This window comes from Podarcis tiliguerta, assembly GCF_965153285.1.
Source record: "Podarcis tiliguerta genome assembly, chromosome: 8".
Classification (NCBI taxonomy): Eukaryota; Metazoa; Chordata; class Lepidosauria; order Squamata; family Lacertidae; genus Podarcis; species Podarcis tiliguerta.
The window spans coordinates 9,390,751-9,418,642 of record NC_139541.1 but is presented as its reverse complement, the minus strand read 5'-3'; the positions used below and the strand labels follow the sequence as shown (position 1 = coordinate 9,418,642).

Here is a 27,892-nt window from a genome sequence, read left to right as displayed (position 1 = left end):
CTGTCAAAAAGAAATGCCACACCATCCACCTTCCTCCATCCAGCCCCCGCAAAAGAGTATTCGGATAGTTAGCTGTTTTAAGTCAAGATAAAGCAGAATTAAACTCTATAGAAAGGAAGTACGACCAGTGAAACTATTTTGTAGGGTTCTTTTTTCTCCAAACTTTACTGTGGTGTCTCCAGACAATTTAGAAAACCAATTTGTGAGGATAAACGCCATTGGAAAGCGAAAATGTTGAACGCAAATAGCCTCGCAGCTGAGGCACCTTCTTGATGATGGGCAAGAGCTGGGAGTCCACGTGCTTCTGGTCCGCCTTGCGCCGCTCCGTTATCTCGTATTTCTGAAAAAGCAGGACAGCACGTCAACCAATTTGTTCAGCCTTTAGTGCTCTTTGCTTTAACAGGGAGCCTCCCCAGGGCCTACAACACCTCCCACTTCCTCTAGGCTGCTGCTGTGGACCAGGATGCAAAGAACTACAGTGGTGCCTCGCAAGACGAAAAGAATCCGTTCCGTGAGTCTCTTCGTCTAGCGGTTTTTTCGTCTTGCGAAGCAAGCCCATTAGCGGATTAGCGCTATTAGCGGTTTAGCGGCTATTAAAGGCTTAAGGGATTAGCGGATTAGCTGCTAAAAGGCTATTAGCAGCTTAGTGCCTTAGAAAAAGGGGGTGGGGAGCGAAAAAAAACCCCCAGGAATCACAAGACATTTTCGTCTTGCGAAGCAAGCCCATAGAGAAATTCGTCCTGCGAAGCACCTCCAAAACGGAAAACCCTTTCGTCTAGCGGGTTTTCCGTCTTGCGAGGCATTCGTCTTGCGGGCACCACTGTACTTCAATACACCCGGTGACATTTAATTCTTTTTAAAATAGCAAAACCTCCTCTCTACATGCTTGCCAATGTCATTTCACATAATGTTTCTCAAACTCCTCTGCTTGTCAAAAGCTCCCTTGGGGGTGGGGAGCAGCAGCAGAGGCTGCTATTTCCCCATCAATGGTGGGAAACTCACTTCCTGTACCGGCACACTTGTGTGTATGTCGTGGTCTAGGAAAAAGAATTGGGCACAGGACAACAGGCAGCAGCAGTGTTTGTGTGCTGGGCTGCCCTCCCTCCCAACCAAGCTATCTGATTAAAGGCTAATTTTTCTGTAAAAAATAAAATAAAAAGGTAGCAGACGAGCATGAGCTCTGCAAGCCAATGAATCCCCATGGAACATGGGTAGGCAAACTAAGGCCTGGGGGTCAGATCCAACCCAATCGCCTTCTAAATCCAGCCCATGGACGGTCTGGGAATCAGCGCATTTTTACATGAGTAGAATGTGCCATTTTATTTAAAATGCATCCCTGGGTTATTTGTGGGGCCTGCCTGGTGTTTTTACATGAGTAGAATGTGTGCATCTCTGGGTTATTTGTGGGGCATAGGAATTCATTCATTTCCCCCCAGAAAAATATAGTCCGGCCCCCCACAAGATCTGAGGGACAGTGGACCGGCTCCCTGCAGAAAAAGTTTGCTGACCCCTGCCATAGAAGGTATTTTGTTTACTGCAAGCTTAGGATAAAATCTTCACCTAAAATCTGGTCCTATTTATTATGTGGAAGGCAAATCTTTTTCTGAAGGAGGTACACAGCCCAACTGTGCTAATGCCACCACCCCATATTTTGCTGGACTACATCTTCCATCATTGCTAACCAGGGCAGTGGGAGCTGGAATCCAAAACATGCAAAGGGCCCAAAGTTGGAGAAAACTGTATATATCACACTAACACCATCACAACAGTCAAATGCACAATGCTGGACTCACTTCTGTTCAGCAGTCCCCCAAGAGTCACTACAGTGGTACCTCGGGTTAAGTACTTAATTCGCTCCGGAGGTCCGTTCTTAACCTGAAACTGTTCTTAACCTGAAGCACCACTTTAGCCTGGTATATTCTTCATTCAGTAAATATCATGAACTTAGGTATATCAAAGATACATACAAAGTACTCTCAGGTCCCCTTCTGATATTTTACATTCTGTGGTTAGAGCAAACAAGTTGAACAACAGCAGAGCTTGGCAGTTTGTTCTAATCAAGGTGTTACTCGAGTTGTCAGGTGGGGCCAAACCGCTCTCTGACATGCTATCTGGGGGATATTGTTTGTCCTGCTGGGGACTTGTTAATGCAGTGGTACCTCAGGTTAAGTACTTAATTTGTTCCGGAGGTCTGTTCTTAACCTGAAACTGTACTTAACCTGAAGCACCACTTTAGCTAATGGGGCCTCCTGCTGCCGCTGCGCTGTCAGAGCATGATTTCTGTTCTCATCCTGAAGCAAAGTTCTTAACCCGAGGTACTATTTCTGGGTTAACGGAGTCTGTAACCTGAAGCTTGTGTAACCCTAGGTACCACTGTACAAAGATTTGGTGGCCTGCAAATCTACATCTGTTTTTTCTCCAAGATTTGCTAACTCATGGGTGCTCAAGACAGACACGCTTTGGCCCACCTCGTTCACCCAGAAAACACACCCACCTCTTTCTCAGTGTCAAAAATTTCCCCCTCCTGGTGTTTGGGTTTACGCAGCCTCTTCTTCTTGAAGTAAAGATCGCTGAGGTGCTTTGGAAGTTTCACACTGGAGATGTCAACCTTGGTTGAAGTGGCAATGACGAACTTCTGGTGAGCCCTGCGCAGGGGGACCCGGTTGATGGTCAGGGGACCTGCAGGCAAGACACAGGACAAGTGAATGACATACGGTGGCCTTGAGGCACCAGGAAAAGGCCGGGCTGGTATGTGTTTTCCTGCCATTCAAGCGTTGCTGCTCTACTCAAAGGAATCAACTGAAAACCCCCAAGAAAAACAAAACAAGCGAATCCAGCTATTCTATACTCTCAAGAAAAATGTAGCCAGCACAGGAAACTGGCAGAACAGCCTGGGAATGACAGGAAAACACACTTTTTAAATACATACATACATACATACATACATATTTATTGCCAAGTACCTGCTACTCCACCTTAGTTCTAGAATTTCCAGAGTGGCTTTCAGGGTAAAAAAAGGAAACGTAAATAGAACTCAGAAGAGGCACAAGATATTGTTGGGGTGTGGTTTCTTTGGGTCTTGGAAGTGCCATTTGTCAAGTTTGGGTGTGACATTTATTGCTTTTTGCACAGTACTTTCTAAAGCAGTGCACACTGCTTTAGAAAGTACTGTGCAAAAAGCAATAAATGCAAAAAAAGGGATATGAGGGGTAAAATCCATTAAGATTCACCACACAATAATGGGATTCCATTATTTGTTCACTGTAAGAAATGTAGCTGAGGGATAACTAGTATGCTACAAGTCTATTTGGATATCCATTCCACTGAGTTCAACAGAATTTGTTCCCAAGTGTGTATAGCTAAGAATCAGGAAGTCACAGCTGTCAACTTTTCCCTTTTCTTGCGAGGAATCTTATTCAGAATAAGGGAAATTCCCTTTTAGAAAGGGAAACGTCAGTAGCTATGGGAAGTCCCCAGTTTGAACCTTGCCCCTGGCACGAAGTCACCAAATGGAACTCTTTCTCAAACTCAGTCCCTGCACTCACATCATGTGGGATAATAGTGATTCACCTTTAGGGGCTGTTGTATGACATGATACTCCAGATATTGCTGGACTCTGAACTGCCACCAGCCACAGCCAGCTTGGTCCATGGCCAGTTCATCAACATCTGCTGGGTGGCAGGTCCCCCATGCCTGGTGTAAGGTTTACAACTACCGTATTTTTTGCACCATAACACTCACTTTTTTCCTCCTAAAAAGTAAGGGGAAATGTCTGTGCGTGTTATGGAGGGAATGCCTACGGGTGGCATGCCTATGGATTTTCCTCCTCTAAAAACTACATGCGTGTTATGGTTGGGTGCGTGTTATAGAGCGAAAAATACGGTAGTTAGCAAAGTTCTTTGAAAAGTCAGAGAGCTCTATGTCTTTACTATTGTGGTAATATTTGAGGTGTACTTTCTATATTCACTACTTTCACCCCAAATTTGTTTTAATGAAGGAAATGAAATTTATTTAAGAGTCCCAACATACAAAATGCATCAAATAGTTAATCCAGCTGAGCAGAGATTACAGGACAGCAAATGTTATAGGACCTAGCTGTCGATGTCAGATTAGCTTACCTGTTACAAGCAACAGACCACTTCCGAGCTGCTTCAGAAAGACCACACGCTAAAAACAAGACAGAGAAGGTTTGTAAGTTTGTAAGCAGGGTGAAGGAACACCAATCACCTGCAAATAATGCTAAACTATGGTTTAACCTTATGTCTGTAAGCTGCCCATAGCTGAACTTTGGCTCGCTTACTACTAACAACCACAATCTGAAGCCATGGTTTATGAACTGCAGGTTGTTTTACAGAAACAGATAATGGCTCAGCATAAGGGTCATTCACAGAGTTCCCCTTACCTTGCCTCGGTGGCGACCAGTGAGAAGGATCACAACAGTTCCTGGGGTTATCGAAGCCCGCAGCTTCCTCTTGTGTAGGGCAAAATTCTTTTTGCCATGACTCAGGAGTTTGCGGGGAACATCTTCCGTTGGGTAGTACCTTGGCTGAAAGGAGAGGAATTATTAGCTTTTGCAATCTTGTTTTGACTTCAGCACCCCTTTTCTTCCAAGCACTCATTCTTGCTTGATGTGGAAAAACCCCAGCCATGTGTTAGCCCAACAGCCCAAAGGTCTAGTAGCCTCTCCAGCATACAGTGCTGGCATGTATGCAACCAATTCTGAAACCTATAGATCTGAATGTGTTCTCGCGCAGCAAAGCATCACAGCACCGATGCAATTAAAGAAAGCTGCTTACGAAGCTTTCCATTGATCCGTCTTTAAACATATCAAAGCAAAGACAGACAACACCCCTACAGAGCCCAAAATCAGACAGGTGGACACCTGCACAGATAAGGGCCTTTTTCTACTTTGCACAGAAAGGGTGAAAATGGATACTGCAATGTTTAATGATAATTCTCTGCACAAATCTCAAATTGTTTTTGAGGTTATTTGCATGGTAGGAATGTATCTTATTACAAAGGAAGAACATTAGGCAAGCATTCACCACACTGTATGGCCTAACTTCAACATTCAACTCTCACTTATACTTTACAACAGGTGTGGCCTGCCGCTTGTCTGTTGGACTGCAAATACTCACTGATCATACAGTTTGGGGTTAATGGCAGATAGAGTCTGACAATACTGAGAGGGACGAATACCCCCCCCCCCCCCGTGGCTTAAACAAGAGAATAAACAGGCGGTTGTTTTGATTCAAGTGTCACCTGCTACAGGTAGCAACATTTATGCAGACCACCAGTGATCATTGGTACATGTTTTACACAATCATACTGCAACAGCAGCAGGACACTGTATCATTCCTAATTAGTCAAGTCCAGATATGTTCGTAGTATCATGCTATTCTCCTTCCTGCACACAGCGGGAGGAGAGGGCAGGTTTCAGGCTCATGGGATCTTCTTCCCCTTTCAGACACATAAGTAGAATTAAAGAACAGAGGCTATGCTACTATTCTACTGAAGTTTTCACAAGCACTGTGCTGAGATGAAGGTTTCAGTCGGAGTTAAATTACACTTGATCCAATATTACTAAGTTGGCTATCAGCTGGTGAGTCTGCACAGATCAGTCAAATTTGGCACATACAAATTTTGTCACACCCTGTAATTCAAGGGTAGGCAAACTAAGGCCTGGGGGCCAGATCCGGCTCAATTGCCTTCTAAATCTGGCCCGCGGACAGTCCGGGAATCAGCGTGTTTTTACGAGTAGAATGTGTCCTTTTATTTAAAACGCACCTCTGGGTTATTTGTGGGGCGTAGGAATTAGCTCATCCCCCAAAAAAATATAGTCTGGGCCCCCACAAGGTCTAAGGGACAGTGGACTGGCCCTCTGCTGAAAACGCTTCCTGACCCCTGCTGTAATTGCTTTCTTTTGAGAAAAGGCTATAGGTTTCAATAATATGGCACTAAATACTCCTTTAAGGTTCAGGCATACCTCTATAATTTATTTTTATTGTTAACTATTTTGTTGTTTTTCAACAGGTACAAAACGAAGTGAACAACAAAATTTAAAACAGGAAACAGAAGGGATGAAGAACCAAAGTATCTTAGGCATGTATGGTATTTATGTATCTTATTTCATAAAAATTTACACGCTGCTTGTTTAGAAAATACTTCAAAGCAGTTTGCAAATAAAATTAGAAGAAAAAAATTAACAACCATTTAAGACCTTCAAGAAGTGAAACAGACTAAAAACAGAATAAAACCCATATCAACTTTATAAACAAACATGTCTCTTTAGCAGGTGCTGAAGAGTGCCACTGAAGGTGCCTGCCTGATTTAAATATAATAGTTCAGTAGTACAGGATAGAAAGCATGGTTGGCTCTATAGAATTTTGAACTACATTCTATTGTTGTGGAAGCTAACAGATAAGACAACATACGAAGGAATCCAAGGGCCCTCTGCAAAGGGATTGATCCTATAACACCAGATGGACAAACTTCTGCCAACTGTTAAGCAAGTAATAGAGCGAGAACCTTGCTGAAGCCATTTTATCTGTATGTGCAGTCTATCGCAAGAGAGCATGTTCTGGATAGTGAGCATCTATTGAACTACAGTGGTGCCTCGCAAGACGAAAAGAATCCGTTCCGGGAGTCTTTTCGTCTTGCGGTTTTTTCGTCTTGCGAAGCAAGCCCATTGACAGAGTAGCGCTATTAGCGCTATTGGCACTTTAAGGGCTAAAAACGGCTTTTTTAGGGGTGGGGGATTAGCGGTTTTGCTGCTAAAATGCTTTTAGCAGCTTAGCGATTCAGAATAAGGGGTTTTGGAGCAAAAAAAAATTCAATTTTTTTCATCATTTTTCGTCTTGCGAAGCAAGCCCATAGGGAAATTCGTCTTGCGAAGTGCCTCTGCAGACGGAAAACCCTTTCGTCTTGCGGGGCACCACTGTATATATGCCTAAACTGACTTTTTTGTAATCAGATGTATATTGCTGTGTATCCCGATACATCTGCCTGGAGCAGCACTGTGAGCTGGAAAATGCTTGTTTATGTGTGGATACACATTGCTGCATCCCTCCTCCCTTTGATTCACCTTTCTTGTTTTATAAAAATAGTATCAATAATCATTTAAAAACAGGGCGCTTCTTAGCACATTCTGAGCCAAAGAATTTGCTTTCTGTACCATTAACAGCGTGGGATGGAGCTCAGAATGATTCCATGCAAAAGTCCACTCCTGGTTCACTTACTTCACTTCAGTAGCCCAAAAGTGGCTTTGTTGTCCAGTAGGGTACTTGGGAACCTAAAGCCCTTGCCAACCTATTGCAAATTCTCCAGAGATTTACCAGTAGATCCTGATCTACCCATGGCCCAGTGCTGCCATACAGACTGTTGAAGCAGCCAAATTTCTTTGAGAGGAAAAATTAAGCTATTTGAAGAGAACTGTAGCACTGAGAACACCCTAGTCTAAAGTATTGTTTTGGTTTTTTTACTAGTCAGCCTACCCACAGATTAAGTCATCTGTTATGCCTAAAAAGAACAAAAGAACCAACTTTTGTTATCTGTACTCTGGCTGCACTTAGCCCCCACTAGGCAGAATGTACTCCCCCAAAGCAAATGACTGTTTTCAAGCCTGATTAATTTTTGCTGTGCTCAGTTATTCATAAGGGAATTGCAGCATTTAATAGATGACATGCAAGCACCTGTAGCTTGACACCCCCCCCCAAATTTCTGCTGTAACCTGCTTTTTATTCCCCGTTTACTACGTGGGAGTGGCAACAGGAAGAGGGAAAGTGGTCAGCCAGCAAGTGTATAGCGAAGGTGTAATTTGAGACCAGACCTGGCACATTCAAACTTGAAAGCATTAACCGCTACAGTGCACCAGCTTGCAGACAAGTTCTTACCATTTTGCGAAGTTTGACCACCCTGTTGCCTCCATTCTTATCACCTCCAACAGGCTTCGTGATAGTAGCTGGCTCTTTCTCTCTTTTCTTCTTTTCTATCTGAAGACAAAACAAAACACTACTTAAAAAATATATCTGCAAACAACCTTTCAATACAATGCAGAAGAGAAGCTCTGCTGCCTCATACTTAGAATCTGGCTGAGATGCAGCCAGATGCCTCTAAGTCCACAAAAGCTGAGCCCAGTCAAGAGCCCTCCCCTCTTGCTTGCTCCAGGCACCTGATATTCAGAGGTACACTGCCTTTAAATGTGGAGGTTCAATGTCACCAACATGGCCAACAGCTGTTGAGATATGGATTTATTATTACAGGGAGACCAACCTGACGTCATTCAACAGCCACAGGAGGTGCAACTACAAGCCCTCTTCCTCCCTTCACAGGTGGAAGAACATCCAGCCTCATCAGTTGCCCAGGTATTGCAGAATTAAAGGGAAGCAAACTCTGGCATCTGCCGTCAGACCCAGAGCCACTGGGAGGATGTGCACCCTGACTCCCAGGAAGTACATCACAGTAAGGGCCCCAACAATTGGTCAAAAAAGAGAACGCTGCAGAGGTCTTGCTCCCCTCCCCACGCCAGGAAGATCCTTATAAGAGCCAGTGTCCAAGGAATTCCTCATTCCTTCTCCTTTTCCACTGAACAGCAGGGTAAAAATGAAATCTATCTAGCCCTTTTAAAAAGCCTTCATCAAGCTGCATGCCAGCAAATGTTCTGTATGTTAAATGGCAGCTTGTAAGTTATGCAGCTCTACCTACTATGAGCTCTGAAAGATTGCTAGTTCCCCCTACCTTAGTTTCAGGAGCTTTGTACTTGCGCTTGTACATGGCCTTCCGAGCATACATGGCAGACCGGGAATACTTCCCGATCCCCCGGGCCAGCACTGGGTTGCGGCTGGCATGAACCTTCCGAACCCTCTTTGCTTTCTTCTCGCCCGCCATCTAGAAAGCAGAGAAATCAACATTAGCAAATTGCAGAACGTAAGCAAGAAAAAGGAAAACAGCATCGCACAATGGAAAAGGACATTTAAGCTTGTTTTTTATTTTTAAAAAGTTTCTAGCCCTCAACACCGCACAACAGTTACAATCAATACAACACTGCTTCATTGGGATAAAGAATAATTCTGAAATCTCAAACACGAGCTACAGTAGTAGCATGGAACTAAAACAAAGACCACATTCTTTAATGATAACAGGCCTCTTCCATTAGTGTTATCATAACTTTCAGGTATAATCTGATACACACACATACGTGTATGTGGTGGCAATTATCTATTATGAAGCAGACTGTAGTCCACAAAAACTTACGTCGCAATATTAGCTGCGTACACAACCACACGTTTAAAGCACACAAATTCCCCCAAAGAACCCTGGGAAATGTAATTGGTTAAGGGTGCTGGGAATTTTGCTCTGTGTGGAGTAAACTTTAGTTCCCAGAATTTTTGGGGGGAAGCCATGTGCACTGAATATATGGAGTCCATGAAACCACTGATGTCTATGCTACACTAGATATATTGCACCGGTCTCCCTTTGGTCTTTTAACTCTGTACTTCAGTTAGCTTATGTACATGAAGCTTACCCCCTGAGCTGATATTTTTTTATAACAACGCCAAAGTAATTGATGATAGCTTTCCCAAGCAATCTTAGGTAGGATTACAGCTCTAGTCTCCCAGAAGAGGAGAGGGAAGGCTTGTTTTAAGAATATAAACAGAGCGTGCTGGAACCATCCTGTTCTGAAAGTGGCCAACCACATTCCTGTGGGAAGCCTGCAAGCAGGACCAAAACAGAAGAGCCCTCTCCCCTCCTGCGTTAGGAGCATTGCTGCCTCCAACTGTGGAGGCAGAGAATAGCCATCATGGCTAGCAACCACTGATAGCCTTCTCCTCAACGAATTATAAGAACAGAAGAATAACCTGCTGGATGGGAAAACCTGCAAGCAACACTCTTCCCCACTGGTCCAAAAGGTTAAAAAATATTATATTTAGACAAAATGCCCACTTCACGACTGGCACTTTCCTGCTTTTCATAAATAAGGCATCAGAGGTTAGCTGACTATTAAAAAGAAGCTTTAAGGAGGTGACAAAAGTCATAATTGGCCAACTGGTCTACAGAGACATTCCCAGGTCGGACTTGAACACACGACCCTTTTCTCATGCTCAAAGACCCAACCCAATGCACCAATAAAGGACCATCCACAAAACATTCCACACATCGAGGCTGGTGAAATCGTGGCCTAGAAGAGACAGTATTAGGATGGGCCGAGCGCGACCCTGGAGAAACACCTGAGACACGCATTAAGTGTTTCCCACGTAGCCACGACCATCCCCAGAGGGCGAGAAGCATTTGCAAGCTCGTGGAAGGACTCAAGATCGTGCGGCTAAGAAGCCGACAGCTCCTCCCGTTGAAAAACCTTTCAAGCGACCTGTTGGGTCGGAGATGCTTTTCCCCCACCCCCCGTCGCAAGACACCCAAGAACAGTGACAACACGTGTTCCTCCTCCGAGCCGGGCGCCTCTTCGGTGCAATACGGCAGCCCCCTGCAAACAACCGGCCTGCCAAGCGAGTGGATCCGCGGCGGCCTAAAACTCCGGCGGCGCCAGCCGGGGAATCCCACCCCGCCGACCAGAAAAACAGCCTCGCAGCACCCGCCGCATGTCCGCCGAGGAGCCTGCTCCTACCCGCACCTCGCTCGGTGCCTCTTTAAGGCGGATGGCAGCGGATTATAACGGCCGGCCTGAGGAGCGAAAAGCCACCACGACGCCATACTTACCTTCGGAGAAGGGAAAAAGAGGCAATATCCGGGACCTCGGCGCAAAAGAGACAGCGGGCGTGACGTCACCGCGCGCGACCCAGGGCACTCTGGGGGATGTAGTTTACTGTGCTGTAACCTTCCCACAGTTTGACTTCAGCCCCAAAGGCTCACTCCACTATTGTCTCCCGAGGCAGCCGGATGCCAACTAACTTTGTGGTCGTAGCTGCTATTCCGAAAGGAGTATAAACGGCTGTGTGACAGGCATGATATAATTTCCTTGCCTAATGGTCCTTAGCATGGAATTTGCCTTTCCCCCAGTTGCTGTACACTGGATCGACATCTTCATTATTACAATTAATTTATTACTTGCCTTCTAAACCACCGTCTCTAGACGATTTGCACATAAGATAAATTTACCATAAAACCAGTTAAAAACACACATACAGCAAATGCATTTAAAACCAGACTAAAATCCAAACAAGTGGACACTACAGTGGTACCTCAGGTTACATATGCTTCAGGTTACGTATGTTTCAGGTTACAGACTCCACTAACCCAGAAATAGTGCTTCAGGTTAAGAACTTTGCTTCAGGATGAGAAAAGAAATCGTGTGGCGGCGGCACAGCGGCAGCAGGAGGCCCCATTAGCTAAAGTGGTGCTTTAGGTTAAGAACAGTTTCAGGTTAAGAACGGACCTCCAGAACGAATTAAGTACTTAACCCGAGGTACCACTGTAGTGGTAAAGACCCATTTATCCAGTTGACAAAGCCTGTTGGAACAAAAAAACCCTCTTCAACAGTTTCTGGAAAGTGTAGACAATGGGCGCCTTTCAATCTCAACAGGGATGCTCTTCCAAAGAACAGGGACAGCCACATTAAAGCCCTGCTCCGAGTTACTGCAGAACATGTTTCTGAGATCTTTGGAGCTTGCAGCAGAAAATCTCCTACAGGTCACAGGGAAGTACTACGGGCAGTTCATGAAAACCACCAGTGGTGTCCAAACTTTTTTCAAAGAGGGCCAGATTTGATGAAGTGAAGGGCTGTGAGGGCCGACCAAAGTTGTTCATTTTTTTAGGATTGAAGTTGTTGAGGTATTTTTAGGATTATACCCCAGGAAATAAACTGGATTAAACCCACCGGCGGACTGGATTAGGCCCCCGAAACAGACTTCGGACATACCTGCCTTATATTGTACTATAACACACTTGGTTGTTTTCAGGGTTCCACAAGAGTCTTTGCTGTTTTCCTATTCAGCAATACAAAACATTACAAAAGGAGCCATCTGTCATAAAACATGCTTTATGATACGTTTCCTTCTTTTATCATAACACAATATAAATAACAAAATTTTTGGTCCGAGAGTGTGGTCTGAGAGCTTTTGGTTGGTGCTTTGGATAGCTGACGGCTTGAGAACCACTACTTTGGGTTTCGTGATGGAAGAAAGGTGGGGTGTAAATGTAATAAAATTGGCAGTTCTCTGAATATCATGTTTGTTGAAAGCTGGCTGTGTTTTGTTCATTACTGGAAGATATATGGATGAATATTATTTTTGTAAATTATGGAATGTATAATAATTCTAAATTATTAAAATACATTATATATTATATTCATATCCTACATTGTAAAATAGTACATTAAAGACTCATACACTTATTATTGGCCTGAGTATTCATGATCGAGAGTAGATTTTATCAGATATATGAAGTTAGGAAGTTAGTCAGATATAGTCGAAATAAATAAAATAACTAAAAAATTGTGCAGTAGCAGCTTAGAGACTAAGTTTGTTCTGGGTACAGTATAAGCTTTCGTGTGCATGCACACTTCTTCAGATACACATGCACACGAAAGCTTATACCCAGAACAAACTTAGTTGGCCTCTAAGGTGCTACTGGAGAATTTTTTAGTTTTTTTATTTATTTCGACTGCGTCAGACCAACACGGCTACCCACCTGAATCTACAGTCAGATATAGATGTAAGGACAAGTTCAAGCAGTGAAGCCAAATTGCAAAAAGCACGGACTGCAGCAATTCTGCTACAGCTTTCAGGCATGCAAATAAAATCTGCAAATCATTCACATCAGGCGCTGGTAACCGGACCACCCAGATTTGCAAACTAGCAGAAAAAAACATGCAAGTATGGAAAGGGTGCCAACCATAGAAACGCTGCTGTCTAGAGCTTTCCGCCAAGAGCGGCTGCTTCCCAATGAATACTAGAACTCGAGGCTGCGTGCCTCTCTACCCTCGGCTGTCTCTATGATCATTCTAGGAGGCGTCCCTTTTCCTCCACTGTGGGCGGGCCCCGCCGCCGCCGCGTCGCGGGCGTGTGACGCGCTAGTGGCTGCGACGCTTTGCTCTGTGTGGCTCTCCCTCCCAGGCCCTGAATGCGGCCGGGCCCGGGTTGGTTTCTGCTCCCCACCTCCCGGGCCGGGCTCCCCGTGAGGCGAAGGGGCCCCATGTGAGAAAGCCGGAGACGGAAAGATGACCTCGAGGAGGTGAGCGGGGAAGAACGGCAGGCCCCGCCCCTCCGCTCTTCCTGTGGGGGAAGGGGGCTTGGCCCCTCCCCACTGCTGTTGCTATGGGGACGGGGGGTAGCCCCAATCCCTCAGGTCCTTAGTGGGGTGGGGTGAGGTGGGGGGCGGCCTTTCCATTGCCGCAGGACAGGCTATACGGGGGCAGGGGGGGCGGAGAAGCAGAGGGGCTCCTTCCCCCTGCAATGAAGACAGCCCCCAGTTCAAGGCTGGCGAAGAGAGCGAGCTCGTACTCTGCCTTTCCACACCATGCATTTAAAAGCACATGCAACGCCACATTTAAAGCCCATGAGAGAGTCCTGGGAACTGTAGGTTGCCCAGGGTGCTGGGAATTGTAGCTCTCTCTGTGTGTGTTTGGACTTGCAGCTCCCAGGATTCCTTCTGGGGGCGGGGAAAGTCATGGTGTGCTCGCTTTGAATGTGTGCTTGATGTGGGTCGGCAGCCAGATCCCTTGGCCGAGTCAGCTGCAGAGATTTGTGGGGACTGTGCTGGACTGTGTGTAGGGGAGGGAAGGGACTTGGGAGGCCAGGAACAACGATGTTCCCAGAACATATAAGCCAGGGGCTTTACAAGGCTTAAAGGTTCACGGGCAGCCAAGCAACCCATGTTCCAAGGAAAGGTGGCTTTGGGAATCTACATCCTCTCTCATCTTTTGCATAATTCAGTGTGCTCTTATCACTTCACCTCTCTCTACTACACCATACATCAAAAGTTTCCCTCTTAGCAAACTACAGTTCCCATGATTCTTTGGGGAAAGTCATGTGTTTTAAATGTGTGTTGGATGTGCTTTAAAGGCATGGTGCAGATCTGGCCTGCCTCTTCACAAAAAAGCTCCCCACTGCAAGATGTGGCTATCAACTTTAAATGTCTATGCCTGTTCTTTGCTCTCTTGTTTTGGTAATGTGATTGGCTGTTTTGTTTTTGATCCTTCTTCGTGCAATGCATTACTAATTTGTGGAATTTTAAACTATGAATCTGTATCTTGCTGTGCTGGATGTTTTCTGTGTTTTAAATATTTCCCAGAAGCCCTAAAAGGTAGGGTGGAAATGTCTTAATAAAATTTCCCACTGCCATATGGGGTGGTGACCACTAGCTGTAGAAGCGGATTTTAGGCAAATTAAGAACCGAAGAAGAACCCTGCAAAAGCTCACCTAGTCTAGCATCCTACTCATAATGGGCAGCCAGATGCCTTGAACAATTTGGAATGTGTCACTGAACTGTCATAGTGCCCCTCGCTTGCCTGTTATTGGAGTGTTGAAAACTCAGACTTTTGTATTGCTGGAATGTTGCCTGCTGTAACAAAGGTATCCTGTTCTCGTAGTGGCCAGCCAGATGTTTCTGGACAGCCTGAGTGCAACAGCATCCTTCCAGCTTGTGATTCTCAGCAACTAGTGTTCAGAGGCATTCTGCCTCCTACAGTGGAATTAGAACATAGCTATTATGACTGTTCTTTGATATTCTTATTCTCTAAGAATTTGTCTATACAGTGGTACCTCGGGTTACATACGCTTCAGGTTACACACTCCACTAACCGAGAAATAGTGCTTCAGGTTAAGAACTTTGCTTCAGGATAAGAACAGAAATCAGGCTTTGGCGGCAGCAGGAGGCCCCAATAGCTAAAGTGGTGCTTCAGGTTAAGAACAGTTTCAGGTTAAGAACAGACCTCCGGAACGAATTAAGTACTTAACCCGAGGTACCACTGTACCCTTTTTAAAGCCATACAAGTTGGTAGCCATCACTACACCTTGTAATGAATTTCATAGTTTTAACTATGTGATGTATGAAGAAGCACCTACGGTCCTTTTGACCTCATTGGACAGCCCTAAGTTCTCATGTTATGAGAGCTGGATAAACACTTTCTCCACACATTATTTTAGTGATGGCTGTGTGAAATCTCCAGGTTCAGAGGCAGTCTGTCCTGAATGTCAGTTGTTGGGGGACAACAGAGAGTGCTTATGTGCTGCCTTGTCTTGTGGTCATCTTTCTGCCAACTCTGAGAAGTAGGTTGATGGACCAGAAACAGCTTTGGTCTGATCTTTCAGGGCTGCCATTAAAGTCTTATGGGCAAATGAGAACAGTGCCCAGGCATTTTGGTCGCAAGTGGTTGAAAACCAGGTGCAAAATGTTCCTGATGTCTGGCTCGTTTCAAACACCTCCCAATACTAAAATTTGTCAGTTTTGTATTCCATACCCCCCTGGTCACATTTTTTGATTGGATGCTATCTCAGTTCCTTTTAAATACCAGTTCTACTCCAGCATTGCCAAGCATATTCATTTTTAATTCCTGATTTTGTTTTATTGATAAGAACCCTTTATATTTCCTTATATTCCCCATTATAGGTGAGGTATAACCTGTCATACATTGGATTACATTAGCAAATAATTTCAAAAAAATGCTTCCTGCAGGCCCGCCACCATTTTCTTCTTCTCTGTATTTGTAAAATGGCATAGCCCGCCTCAGACCCTAGAATCAGGGTGGTATATCAGCCTTAAATGAGTGTCTGACGTCTGAGTGCTGTTGTTCCGATCACATTTCCGGAACCACTCGGCATAACTTGTTGGCCTACGGCTGACTTGATACACCCCCAAATCCTTCTATTTTTGGCCATTGACAAAATGCCGCTTCCCACTTTGAGCCAAATATACCTGGAGCCCCAGATAGCCTCGGGACAAAAGTTACAAATAGAGCAGCCACCTCGGCCAGTGACTGCCGGAACTCCCATTCTTCCTCTGGGTTCCATTAGATGGGTTGAGTCTGGGGCTTTTTATGGTCTCTGCTTCAGGTTTTCAAAATGGCTCCTTTAAATCCCACAGCCAAACCCCCACAAAATTCTGTGGCAGCCATTAAGATTTTGCCAGGTGCTGTTAGCTTACATTTCATAATCTGTGAAATGGAAAAATGTTGCTGGTGGGCTGTGCTGGTGGGTGGTAGAAGGTCAGAGGAAAAGAGGTATTGAAAAAGAATGGGCAGTGTGGGGAATAGTGAGAAGTGATTTTCAAGCTGCCCCCTGCCCCTCACAGCTCTAGCCTCCTCCCTTCCTGAAGAAGCCAAAGACTCACTTAGTCTTGAGTGGTCATGTTCCACCTGCAGTGGAGCCCCATTTTGCATCAACTTGCCTGCTGAAGAAGTCTATCAGAAGTCTTGAAGGCCACAGAGGATGATGGGGAATTTCCGACGTGCATGTTCAGTGGTTCATATAGAGAAGCCTTTGCCAACTTGGTGCCCTCCCGTCAGCCTGGTGGGAGTTATAGTCTAGGTTGGCAAAGACTGATGCTGAGCATTGGTAGATTGGTTGTGATGGGCAAGCTGAAGCTTGCCTGCTGTTGCTGATTCCTTTTTGTCATCAAGGAACGTCTGGTGAGGTTTTATGAAATGTGGTTTTGACCAGTTCAGATTAATTTCCAACCGGAGTTTGTTCTACCCATGGTTTACACTTGATTTTTGAAAGCCGCCCTGAGAACGTTTCTGCCTAAAGGGTGGGATAAAAAGGTAAAGGAGACCCCTGATCATTAGGTCCAGTCGTGCCCGACTCTGGGGTTGCGGCGCTCATCTCCCTTTATTGGCCGAGGGAGCCGCCGTACAGCTTCCAGGTCATGTGGCCAGCATGACTAAGCCGCTTCTGGCGAACCAGAGCAGCGCACGGAAATGCCGTTTACCTTCCTGCTGGAGTGGTACCTATTTATCTACTTGCACTTTGACGTGCTTCGAACTGCTAGGTTGGCAGGAGCTGGACTGAGCAACGGGAGCTCACCCCATCGCGGGGATTCGAACTGCCGACCTTCTGGTCAGCAAGTCCTAGGCTCTGTGGTTTAACCCACAGCGCCACCTGCGTCCTGTAAAGGGTGGGATAGAAATGCTATAAATAAATTAACAAACAAACAAATAATGATTGATTCTAAGCTATGGTTTGTGGTCCACGTGGCTTGAATAGTTTCGCTCTTCGTTCCATGAGGATCCCTGGATCCTTTTTTTAATGAGGTTTTTATTATCTCCCCCAATAAAACAGTAAAATAGCAGGTACAAAAAATACAAAAAAGTCCTCTCTTAAAAGAAATTCTTAGCCCTTACCACCCACAGAAGTTCTTACCTGAACTTTTTCCTTTCTCCTCCCAGCCTCTCACCCTGGGAGGCCGTCATTTTCCTGTCTCTCATCCAGGGCCCTCCATCAGCTATCTGCCCCCCCCATGAGTATACAAATTAGAACCTTAATAAAGACCACAGACATAGGACTCTAAAGAAAGAAGAAAATAAGGAAGGAAATGGATAATAAGAAGAGAGGAAAGAGAAAGAAAATAAGCTTTAAAAGACAAAAGAAAAATAAACATTTGAGAAAGATACAAAAACAAAACTTCCGATCTTACATCTGCCACTTACATAAAAAAGAGGCGTGTTTAAATCATTCAATCCATGCTAACATCTGTCTTCTCCACTTTCTGTTATTTGCTTCAAGTCACGGTGTCTCAGAATCATTCATTTCTTTTCATCATGAAAAGTCCAAGACCCACTGTCAAAGATCCCTGGATCCTATTCCAAATATCAGCCAACATTTCAAACCATGGATTGACAATTTAGATTAATGCTAAACCACACCTTGGCCCAAAGGACTGCAAGCCAACTTCAGGGGCTGTGGCTTCAGATCCTGGTTTGGCATACACTTACAAGTCATTCCCACCCACCCCCCGCATGCCCTGATGGTGCTGGTTCAAAAATCAGAGAAACCGTGGTTTGGTTTTAAAACTGAAGCAATTCCACTGAACTGGTGGAAGCCCAAGACAAGTGGGGTAGAATGGGAGAGAGAAGAACCGAGGAGCACACATAGCTAGTGTAGAGTTCCCTGTGCGATTCGATTTGCATGAATTTCTTGGTAGTATTTTTTTTTAAACCAGGGTTCTTGCTGGCCTCCCCCATCCCCAAAGTCTAGATCTAGATTGCAAGTTCATCAGGGCAGGGACCTGGCACTTTGTTCTGTTACTCTAAACTAGGCTTCCTCAACCTCATCCCTCCAGATGTTTTTGGCCTACAAATGATCCCTAGCTAGCAGGACCAGTGGTCAGGGATGATGGGAACTGTAGTCTCAAAACATCTGGAGGGCTGAGGTTGAGAAAGCCTGCTCTAAGCCCTGCACAATGGTGGCAGTATATAAATATCTTAATTACCAATGATAATAACTCATTAGGCTTTTCAGGAATCTCGAGTCTTTGCCCCAGGGTGGGAAGTGCAGCCTAAGCCAAAATGTTGGCTCAAGTTAGCCGTATTTCTAAAAATAAGTCAGACAGCACTGACAGCATAGGCGGCAAACGCTGGGTGAAAGGTGCTGTTTGCGTGGAGGCCTTCGCTGGCAAGGTGCTATATTAGTCACGGGAAAGGATGGTTGTGGGTGGCTAAGACCAAGAGGATATATGGAGGGCACTTGCAAGGTATTCCCAGGCTGGGATGGCGTTGAGTCTTTGCGAAGTCTGCCAGCTCAACGCTTCAGAGGAATCCTTTGGAGCTGAACCTTCTAAAGGCAGGAGTGGATTCCCCATCAGCTATCGCGGCTGCATTTGTGAAGCATGAGGTTGTACCTTCCCTGTTGGTTTGTCTTACTCTGTTTGAAGTCTCGGTTGGCAATGCAAATCCTTTTCATGGGGCTTCTCCCACAAATGAAAGTCTTATAACTTAGAGAGAGAGAGAGAAGGGAGATTTTGCCCTGCATAGTCTTGCCATCGCATTGACTTTACTCAGGCATGCAGACAGCTGCTCGCCTGTGGCGATCAGGTGCTCCCCGCAGGGGAGCATCTGTAAATGGCAGGTGGGCTGATTCTCTTTCCTTTCAGGTTATCAGCGCGCCATAGGTAAAGGTAAAGGGAACCCTGACCATTAGGTCCAGTTGTGGCCGACTCTGGGGTTGCGGCGCTCATCTCGCTTTATTGGCCGAGGAAGCCGGCATACAGCTTCCAGGTCATGTGGCCAGCATGACTAAGTCGCTTCTGGCGAACCAGAGCAGCGCACGGAAACGCTGTTTACCTTCCCGCCAGAGCGGTACCTATTTATCTACTTGCACTTTGACGTGCTTTCGAACTGCTAGGTTGGCAGGAGCAGGGACCGAGCAACGGGAACTCACCCTGTGGCGGGGATTCGAACTGCCGGCCTTCTGATCGGCAAGTCCTAGGATCTGGGGTTTAACCCACAGAGCCACCCGCGTCCCTTCAGCGCGCCATAGATGACACAAAAGTAAAGGAGTGGCAGCACAATGTTTTGCATTTAGAAGCACCTGGGTTCAATCCCTGGCGTCTCAGGTAGGGCTGGGGAAGGCTCTGGTCTGGAATGCTGGAGCACTGCTGCCGGTCAGTGTAGACAATATTGAACCAGATGGGCCACAAGCATATTCAATGTGTAAAGAATGTTTTTGTTTTAAGAGGACTAGTAGTATGAGGATTTGTTTGGTTTTGCTAATGACTTAGTTTGCTAAAACATGGCTTTTTTGTTTGCTGCGGGGGGACCCCATTCTTTCTCTCTCTCTTTTTTTTAATGGTATCTTTTATTAATTTTAACATATAAATTATAAAATGTACCACAGAACTTATCACTTATACAATCTTTTTGGACTTCCATCAGCACCTCTGATGATCCACCGTTTTAACCACTTCTTATGCATTTCTTAACTTTATATTGCCTTTACATCTCTTAACAAATCATCCTCCCCCTCATCCATTTTTACAATACTTCTAATAATACTCCTCACAAAACTTCTTGCAACCCTACAAATGTCATCTGTTCTTCACAATTACTTTTCTAATAGTCGGTAAATTTACTCCAGTCTTCCTTGAATTTCTGGTCTCGCCGGTTTCGAATCCTTCCTGCTAGTTTATCTAATTCTGCATAGTCCACTAACTTCATCCTCCCTTCTTCAATTGTCGGTAACTCTTCTTGCTTCCATTTTTGGGCCAATAATATTCTTGCTTCTGTTACTGCATATAAAAAGAACTTACATTCCTTTCTATTTATATCACTCCCCACCATTCTTTCTCTTTTTAGATGGTTTCACCCAAATATTACCGGAGTGGAGGCAGAGAACCTCCTGCTGACACGAGGAGTAGATGGCAGCTTTCTGGCCCGGCCCAGCAAGAGCAACCCTGGGGACTTCACCCTTTCAGTTCGGTGAGTCAGTTATGAGAGAGAGTTTTGCATGCAGGAGATCCTCGGGTCAGTCCCATTCAGTCTCCATTTGACAACCTTACTAAGACCTCTTTAATCAGGTGATTGGCCTAGAGTAAAGGTAAAGGTAAAGGTACCCCTGCCCGTACGGGCCAGTCTTGATAGACTCTAGGGTTGTGCGCCCATCTCACTCAAAGAGGCCGGGGGCCAGCGCTGTCCGGAGACACTTCCGGGTCACGTGGCCAGCGTAACATCACTGCTCTGGCGAGCCAGAGCCGCACATGGAAACGCCGTTTACCTTCCCGCTAGTAAGCGGTCCCTATTTATCTACTTGCACCCGAGAGTGCTTTCGAACTGCTAGGTTGGCAGGCGCTGGGACCGAACAGCGGGAGCGCACCCCGCCACGGGGATTCGAACCGCTGACCTTACGATCGGCAAGCCCTAGGCGCTGAGGCTTTTACCCACAGCGCCACCCGCGTCCCCTTGGCCTAGAGTATATATATGCAAATATAGCCATAGTTTCATTGTGTGGTGAACCAGCAACCCCTTTCCTTTCTCCCTTTGGAGGTTGAGAAGCCCAGTTTCTGAAGAGGGCAGCGAAGCGGGAGGAGGGAGCCTGGCCTGAGTTCAGAGGCCTTTGAGAGCCACTGCCAATCAGATAATTTAGATAAGCGGTGGGAAACCTGCAGCCTTCCCAGTGTGGCTGGATTCCCCTTCCCATCAGCATCCGACTAAACATCAGGAATGACTTTCTGACAGCAAGAACAGTTAAACAGTGGAACAGACTTCCTTAGAAAGTTGTGGACTCTCCTTCCTTGGAGATTTTTAAGCAGAGGTCAGATGGCCATCTTGTCAGGGATTCTTTAGCTGGATTCCTGCATTGCAGGGGGTCGGACTTGATGGCCCTCGGGGTCCCTTTCAACTCTACAGTTTTTGTATTTATTCTATGAACATACTTGAACACGAATTGCAGGAGAATCATCTTTGTCGTTAGTACCCAAAAAACTTGTATAACCTTGGGAGAAGGTTAAAGACACTTGCTTTTTGTCGCTCTCGCTCACTGCAGGCAGTACATTTAAAAACAAAAGCAGAAAACACAGGCACTGAGCTCAGCTTGGTGCCCCAAGCGGCCTCTTCGCCCATATCCAAGGCCGGCCCTGACGGGGACAGTTGGGTCCGACTTGATACAAGGCAGCTCCATGTGATCATCTATGCGTTCTTGTAAGTCGGCTTCCTTGCTCTCTCGACCAGGCGGAATGGAGCAGTCACCCACATCAAGATCCAGAATACAGGCGACTACTACGACCTCTATGGAGGGGAAAAGTTCGCCACCTTGGCAGAGCTGGTGCAGTATTACATGGAACATCACGGGCAGCTCAAGGAGAAGAACGGCGATGTGATCGAGCTGAAGTATCCGCTCAACTGTGCTGACCCCACGTCTGAAAGGTGAGAAAGCCGGGAGTTGTGCGAGGAGGCGGCTGGGCACCAAACAGGATGATTTCCTGGTGATAGGGCATGACGATTGTGGTGGCGTCAAGCAGTGGCGGAGGAACCCTCTCCAGCACCTGGGGCGGGGCAGCCTGTACAGAGTGCGCATTTGCGGCATCCTGTGTGTACGCACTCTGTACTGGATGCTGCACATGCGCACTCCGTACGGGCTGCTGCTTGCACAGCGACCATACAGGCTGCCACACAAGCGGCATCCCATACGGACTGCGCATGTGCAGCATCCCATACGGAGCGCACATGTGCGGCAGCCCGTACAGTCGCCATGCAAGAGGCAGCCTGTACGGACGCTGCGTGCCCTTGGCCACTCTGCAGCTGGGGGGAGGCAGGGGCCATCTTGTATCCACCCCCAGAGTGGCACCTGGGGCGGATTGCCCCCTCTGCCCCCCACTTTGTACGCCCCTGGCGTCAAGGTAGCCCCTGCAAATTCTGGGTGTGGCCAGTGTTAGCATTAATGGTCTAGGTGCGAGCAGGCCCAGCTTCCCCCCGAGTCAGGCCTACTGGTGAACCAAGCTGGTCAGCGGCTTTACAGGGCTAGGAGAGACCCTCTTGCCGTCTTGGGTCATCTGATCCCTCCTGAGTTTGACGCTGCAGGACCACCCTTTGGCCACCTGCAGTGGTGGCTCTGCAGTGCAGGCGGTAGCTCACCCTGCTTATGCACTGCCTTTTCACTTTGCTTTTATGTCCTTTAAAATACCGTATTTTTTGCTCTATAAGACTCACTTTTTCCCTCCTAAAAACGGGAAATGTGTGTGCGTCTTATGGAGCAAATGCAGGCTGCACAGCTATCCCAGAAGCCAGAACAGCAAGAGGGATTGCTGCTTTCACTGTGCAGCAATCCCTCTTGCTGCTCTGGCTCCTGAGATTCAGAATATTTCCCCCCCTTGTTTTCCTCCTCCAAAAACTAGGTGCGTCTTGTAGTCTGGTGCGTCTTATAGAGCGAAAAATACGGTATTTTTGGCTATACAGTAAGCCTGCAACTTACACACATTTAACTTGTGTACATTCAGCTTGACACGCTTGGCAAACAAATAAATATTTTTTTTTTAAAGAGAGGGTGGGTGCCTGGGGAAAAAGACTTTGTAATTCCATCTGCCATCGAACCCTGTGTGTTTTGACAATACATGATTTTGGCTTTAGGCACAGTATCCGGAACGTAACCCCCGCGGGTAACCTGCTGGCTTCCTGTAATTTAGCTGTTTCCTAAAATTTATGTACCGCTTGATTGTGATTTGCAAGAAGGAAAATAAAATAAAATTATCAGTAAATACAGTTAAAATCAACTTTTTAAAACATTTAAAAAAATAAAATCAATGATAAACAGAAAACAGATTAAAACAAGTGTCCGCATTACATGTATGTGAATAGGCTTGCCTAAAAATGTTTCTGGCAGGCGCTGAAAGGAGTACAGTACAGCAAAGGTGGCTGCCTGATGTCAACAGGCAGGGAGTTTCAGAGTGTAGGTGCCAACACACTAAAAGATTGCTTTCTTACGAATGCAGAGTGAGTATTATGTGGCACCTGTGCCAGGGCCAGTTCTGCAGATTGAAGCAGTGTAGTGGGCCTATGTGGAGTAAGTCCATCTGGCACGTAAATGGGTCCCAAGTTGTTAATGATTTTGTATATTAATAGCAACGCATTGAACTTGGCCTGGTAACAAATCGGCAAGTGGTGCAGGTCTCTGGGCAGAGGTGTTACATAAGAGTGAAGTGTGCCTTCCAGTTTCAGCGACCACTTTTTAAAAAGAAATGTATATTTAAAAGGCTTGTGCATCAGGTATCATAAATTTTGGCACTTCTGCATTGACCCCTACATCACACCTGTTTGTGGAACGGTTGCTGAGCGCAGGGTTCGAAATTAACAGGGCGCCGGGCGCATTTTGCGCCTAAAGATTCTCCATTTGCGAGCACCTCCAAAAGTCTGGGTGCCATTTTTTAGTGCCTGGCCGATGCTCAAGGATTACTGAAATGTATGTGATTTGAAGCTTCGAAGTATATGTGAAGGATAGACAATATATTAAGGAGTTTAACAGTAAAGAACAGAGTGTTTTGAAAACTGAACTGTGGTACCAATATTTTTATTGTAAACACCAAATTAAGCAGGCATTAACAAATTCTGCTAAAACTGTGTCACTTATGTGAATTGCATCTCTCCCCCCCCCTCCCCCGGTGGCGACTAGACATTCTGTTTTGGCGCCCACAACTCAGGTCCTGGAAGCCATTTGGCTCCTAGCTTTTCTATCCCACTGGCTGAGTGCAGGCAACTAGTGTGTTGGCCCGCTGCGACTCACCTCATTTTGCTGCCTTTCCAAAGGTGGTTTCATGGGCATCTTTCTGGAAAAGAAGCGGAGAAGCTGTTGACAGAAAAAGGGAAACATGGGAGTTTTCTTGTCCGCGAGAGCCAGAGCCACCCGGGAGACTTTGTCCTTTCCGTTCGGACGGGGGACGATAAAGGAGAGAGCAACGATGGGAAGTCCAAAGTGACGCATGTCATGATCCGGTGCCAGGTAAAGGAAAGAGGATGTGGGTGAGGCAAAGAAGCTGTAGGCCTGGAGGAGGAAATTGCTGGAGCAATTTCTGGGTGTGCTTTAATGGAGGTGGAAAGTTTGCATTCTGGTTCTCTGCATCTAGGTAAAGGTAAAGGGACCCCTGACCATTAGGTCCAGTCGTGGCCGATTCTGGGGTTGCAGTGCTCATCTCGCTTTACTGGCCGAGGGAGCCGGCGTACAGCTTCCGGGTCATGTGGCCAGCATGACTAAGCCGCTTCTGGCGAACCAGAGCAGAGCATGGAAACACCGTTTACCTTCCCGCCGGAGCAGTACCTATTTATCTACTTGCACTTTGACGTGCTTTCGAACTGCTAGGTTGACAGGAGCTGGACTGAGCAACGGGAGCTCACCCCGTTGCGGGGATTCAAACCGCCGACCTTCTGATCGGCAAGTCCTAGGTTCTGTGGTTTAACCCACAGCGCCACCCGCGTCCCTCTCTGCATCTAATTGCAGTCAAATCTTGGTTCCCGAATGCCTCTGTTTTGGAACGTTTCGGTTCCCGAATGTCGAAAACCCAGATCTAAGTGTTCCGGTTTTCAAACGTTTTTCAGAACCCGAACGTCCGACACGGCTTCTTTTTGAATGCAAGAAGCTCTTGCAGCCAACCGGAAAGCCGCACCTCGGGTTTTGAATGTTTTGGAAGTCGAACGGTCTTCCAGAATGGATTACGTTTGACAACCGAGGTTTGACTGTAGTGGAGGATTTTTTTACTGTATTCCCCCCCCCCCCCCATTTTTTATTAAAGTTTTTTTTTTGTAATACAAGACAATCACAAACAAGGTAATCTAACTAAAAACAGCTAAAGAAAAGAAAATGCAGAGTCCTCTCTCGAAGGCAGCTCTTCGTTCTTGTCTCACACAGAAAGGGTGGATCCTCGCAGCTTTCACCTGGGAATTTTTCTTTCTTCTCTGAGCCTCCCTCCCTGGGAGATCTTTCACCCAGTGTCCTTCACTGACCATCCATCACCTTTGTGTCTGTATAATCCCAATAAAGACCTAGAGCAGAGGAGACCAAGGAAAAGAAAAAAGAGAAAGAAAGAAAGAATAATGAAGATAAAAGGAAAGAGAAAGAGAAATCCTCCTCTTAAGCCGGCATCTTTAAAGAATAAAAAATGTGCTTTTTGGTGTGTGCTGAGGCTGGGGTTTTAGTCATATGCAGATTTATGCAGCCTGAATTGATTTTCTTGATAGATGGAAAATAATTTCTAAAAGTGACTGGCCTAGAATAAATTATGCAAATACCGGGCACCCGCGTGCATAGCTAACTAGCGCCTGTCTCTTCCCCTTTCCTTCCAAGGATATGAAGTATGACGTTGGCGGAGGGGAGAGATTTGATTCCTTGACAGACCTTGTGGAGCATTACAAGAAGAACCCCATGGTGGAAACCCTGGGGACAGTCCTTCAACTGAAGCAGGTGATAAGAAAAACTCCTGGTAACAGTGGCATAGCGTGGGGGGTGCAGGGGGGGCGGCCGCACCGGGTGCAACATCTGGGGGGGGGGGCGCGCACTTGCAGCTCTCTGCCCCTACCTGGCTCACTCACTGTGCTGGCTGTGCGAATCCGATCCGAGCCGCCGGGTCGCCACCCACTGTGGAGGGGAGGGTGCCAGGCGTGCGGTGTGGTGCGGAGAGAGAGCGAGGGACTATCTGGGGGAGGGACAGTGCAGCAGGGGGGGGGTGTGCAAATTACTTGCCTTGCCCTGGGTTAGGGGGTGCAAATTACTTGCCTTGCCCCGGGTGCTGACAACCCACGCTACGCCACTGCCTGGTAATGAGCATTTTGGAGAGCGATGGGCTCCAGTCCTCTGCAATGGCCCTGGTGTGCTCATGGGCCTGTGTGCTTTTGTGTGCAGAGTGAGCCCTTCCGTGTGGGTCCCTTCCCTCTCCAGGCTTCTGATCCTCGGCAGGGCATTGCTTTGCAAGCAGAAGGTCCCAGATCCCTGGCATTTGATGGCTGGCTCCTTTCAGAGCACATTAGCAGTTGAAACTTAGTTTTTTACATTCATACAACATGCTCTTCTAAATGTATGTTTCCCCCCTCGTTGCCCTGATCTTGACTTTGGAGAAAGGGCTATAAGGGCCGCTTTGGAAGTCAATGCAAGGGCCAGGTGCCACCATGCCCCCCCTCAAAAAACTTTGCTTACAGCCCCCAAACTGGATGAACGGGTCTTGAATCCAAACTCTTGGAAATAGGTGCATCATTTGGAGCGCATGAACATTTTCCATACAGTATGAATGGATCTTACATGGGAGCTCTGTCCCAGGGATGGTAAAGTAAAGGTAAAGGGACCCCTGCCCATTAGGTCCAGTCGTGGACGACCCTGGGGTTGCAGTGCTCATCTCGGTTTATTGGCCGAGGGAGCCGGCGTACAGCTTCAGGGTCATGTGGCCAGCATGACTAAGCCGCTTCTGGCGAACCAGAGCAGCGCACAGAAATGCCGTTTACCTTCCCGCCGGAGTGGTACCTATTGATCTACTTGCACTTTGATGTGCTTTCGAACTGCTAGGTTGGCAGGAGCAGGGACCGAGCAACGGGAGCTCCCCCAGTTGCGGGGATTCGAACCACCGATCCTTCTGATCGGCAAGTCCTAGGCTCTGTGGTTTAACCCACAGTGCCACCCGTGTCCCTCCCCTGGATGGTGCCTATACACAAAAACGTCTAAGCTCACCTGCCTCTCTTTCTTTCTCCACAGCCCCTCAACACCACCCGCATCAATGCGGCAGAGATTGAGAGCCGTGTCAAAGAACTGAGCAAGCTGGCAGAGACCACCGACAAAGTTAAGCAAGGCTTCTGGGAAGAATTTGAGGTAAGTGGGGCCCTCTGCCGCCACTGTCGGAGTCAGTAAGTGCTTCCGAATGCAAGTTGCTGGAAACCACAGGAGGAGAGAGGTCTGTTGTGCTTGAATCTTGCTTGAGGGTTTTCCATTGGGGCAACTGGTTGGCCACCGTGAGAAGAGGATGCTAGACTAGAAGTGCCATTGGCCTGATCTAGCCATTGACTCTTCTTAACTAAAAGTGTGTCGAGTGTGGAGCTGTTTTGCGTGCATCTGTGATTTCGCCTAATTGGTTTGAACTTACCAGCTCGTCGCTTGGGCTGCAGTTTGTTTCTTGTGCATGTTCAGTCTTTCAGTCCAACTCGGAACAATGGTTGTGAATTGCTCTTAGAGTTTAGGCACTTCTGAGGAACGAACTTTGCCTCCCAACGCTTTCTTTGCCTCTGGGTGAGGTTGCTGGTTTGTTGGTGGAAAGAGCTTTCCATAGCATCGCTGCGGCACCACTAGAGGGAGCCATGGCACCGATGGATTTCTCTGGGTTCTTCTTCCTAAAGACTCAGTAGCTATTGCCCAGCTTGAGAGACCCACTAAGCATTTTGGTTTTCTGTGACCGAAAAAGGACCTTGTTTTTAAACCTGGTTAAGGAGGCAAACCAGGGGACATGTGGTCTAAACCACAGAGCCTAGGGCTTGCCGATCAGAAGGTTG

General features: G+C 46.6%; 2 protein-coding genes across 4 annotated transcripts in view; one reads left to right on the top strand and one right to left on the bottom strand.

Moving 5' to 3' along the window:
* Positions 1-136: 136 nt before the first annotated feature.
* RPL6 (ribosomal protein L6) lies at positions 137-10,731 on the bottom strand. Its single transcript, XM_083454303.1, has 6 exons — positions 8,737-10,731; positions 7,893-7,991; positions 4,403-4,546; positions 4,119-4,167; positions 2,495-2,679; positions 137-340 (listed from the first exon to the last, which is right to left on the bottom strand). The coding sequence occupies exons 1-6, from the start codon at positions 8,884-8,886 to the stop codon at positions 188-190; spliced, it is 780 nt and encodes a 259-aa protein (XP_083310429.1). The 5' UTR covers positions 8,887-10,731; the 3' UTR covers positions 137-187.
* Positions 10,732-12,957: 2,226 nt separating this feature from the next.
* PTPN11 (protein tyrosine phosphatase non-receptor type 11) overlaps positions 12,958-27,892 on the top strand; it is a 33,710-nt gene continuing 18,775 nt past the window's right edge. For all 3 annotated transcript variants that reach the window (XR_014514496.1, XR_014514497.1, XM_083454004.1), the window contains exons 1-6: positions 12,958-13,185; positions 20,240-20,362; positions 21,611-21,805; positions 24,179-24,371; positions 25,710-25,826; positions 27,105-27,218. Coding sequence is in view for 1 of the 3 variants with exons in the window: in XM_083454004.1 (XP_083310130.1) it covers positions 13,172-13,185; positions 20,240-20,362; positions 21,611-21,805; positions 24,179-24,371; positions 25,710-25,826; positions 27,105-27,218 (756 nt within the window). In the remaining 2 variants the exon portion in view is untranslated. The remainder of the gene's footprint in view (positions 13,186-20,239; positions 20,363-21,610; positions 21,806-24,178; positions 24,372-25,709; positions 25,827-27,104; positions 27,219-27,892) is intronic.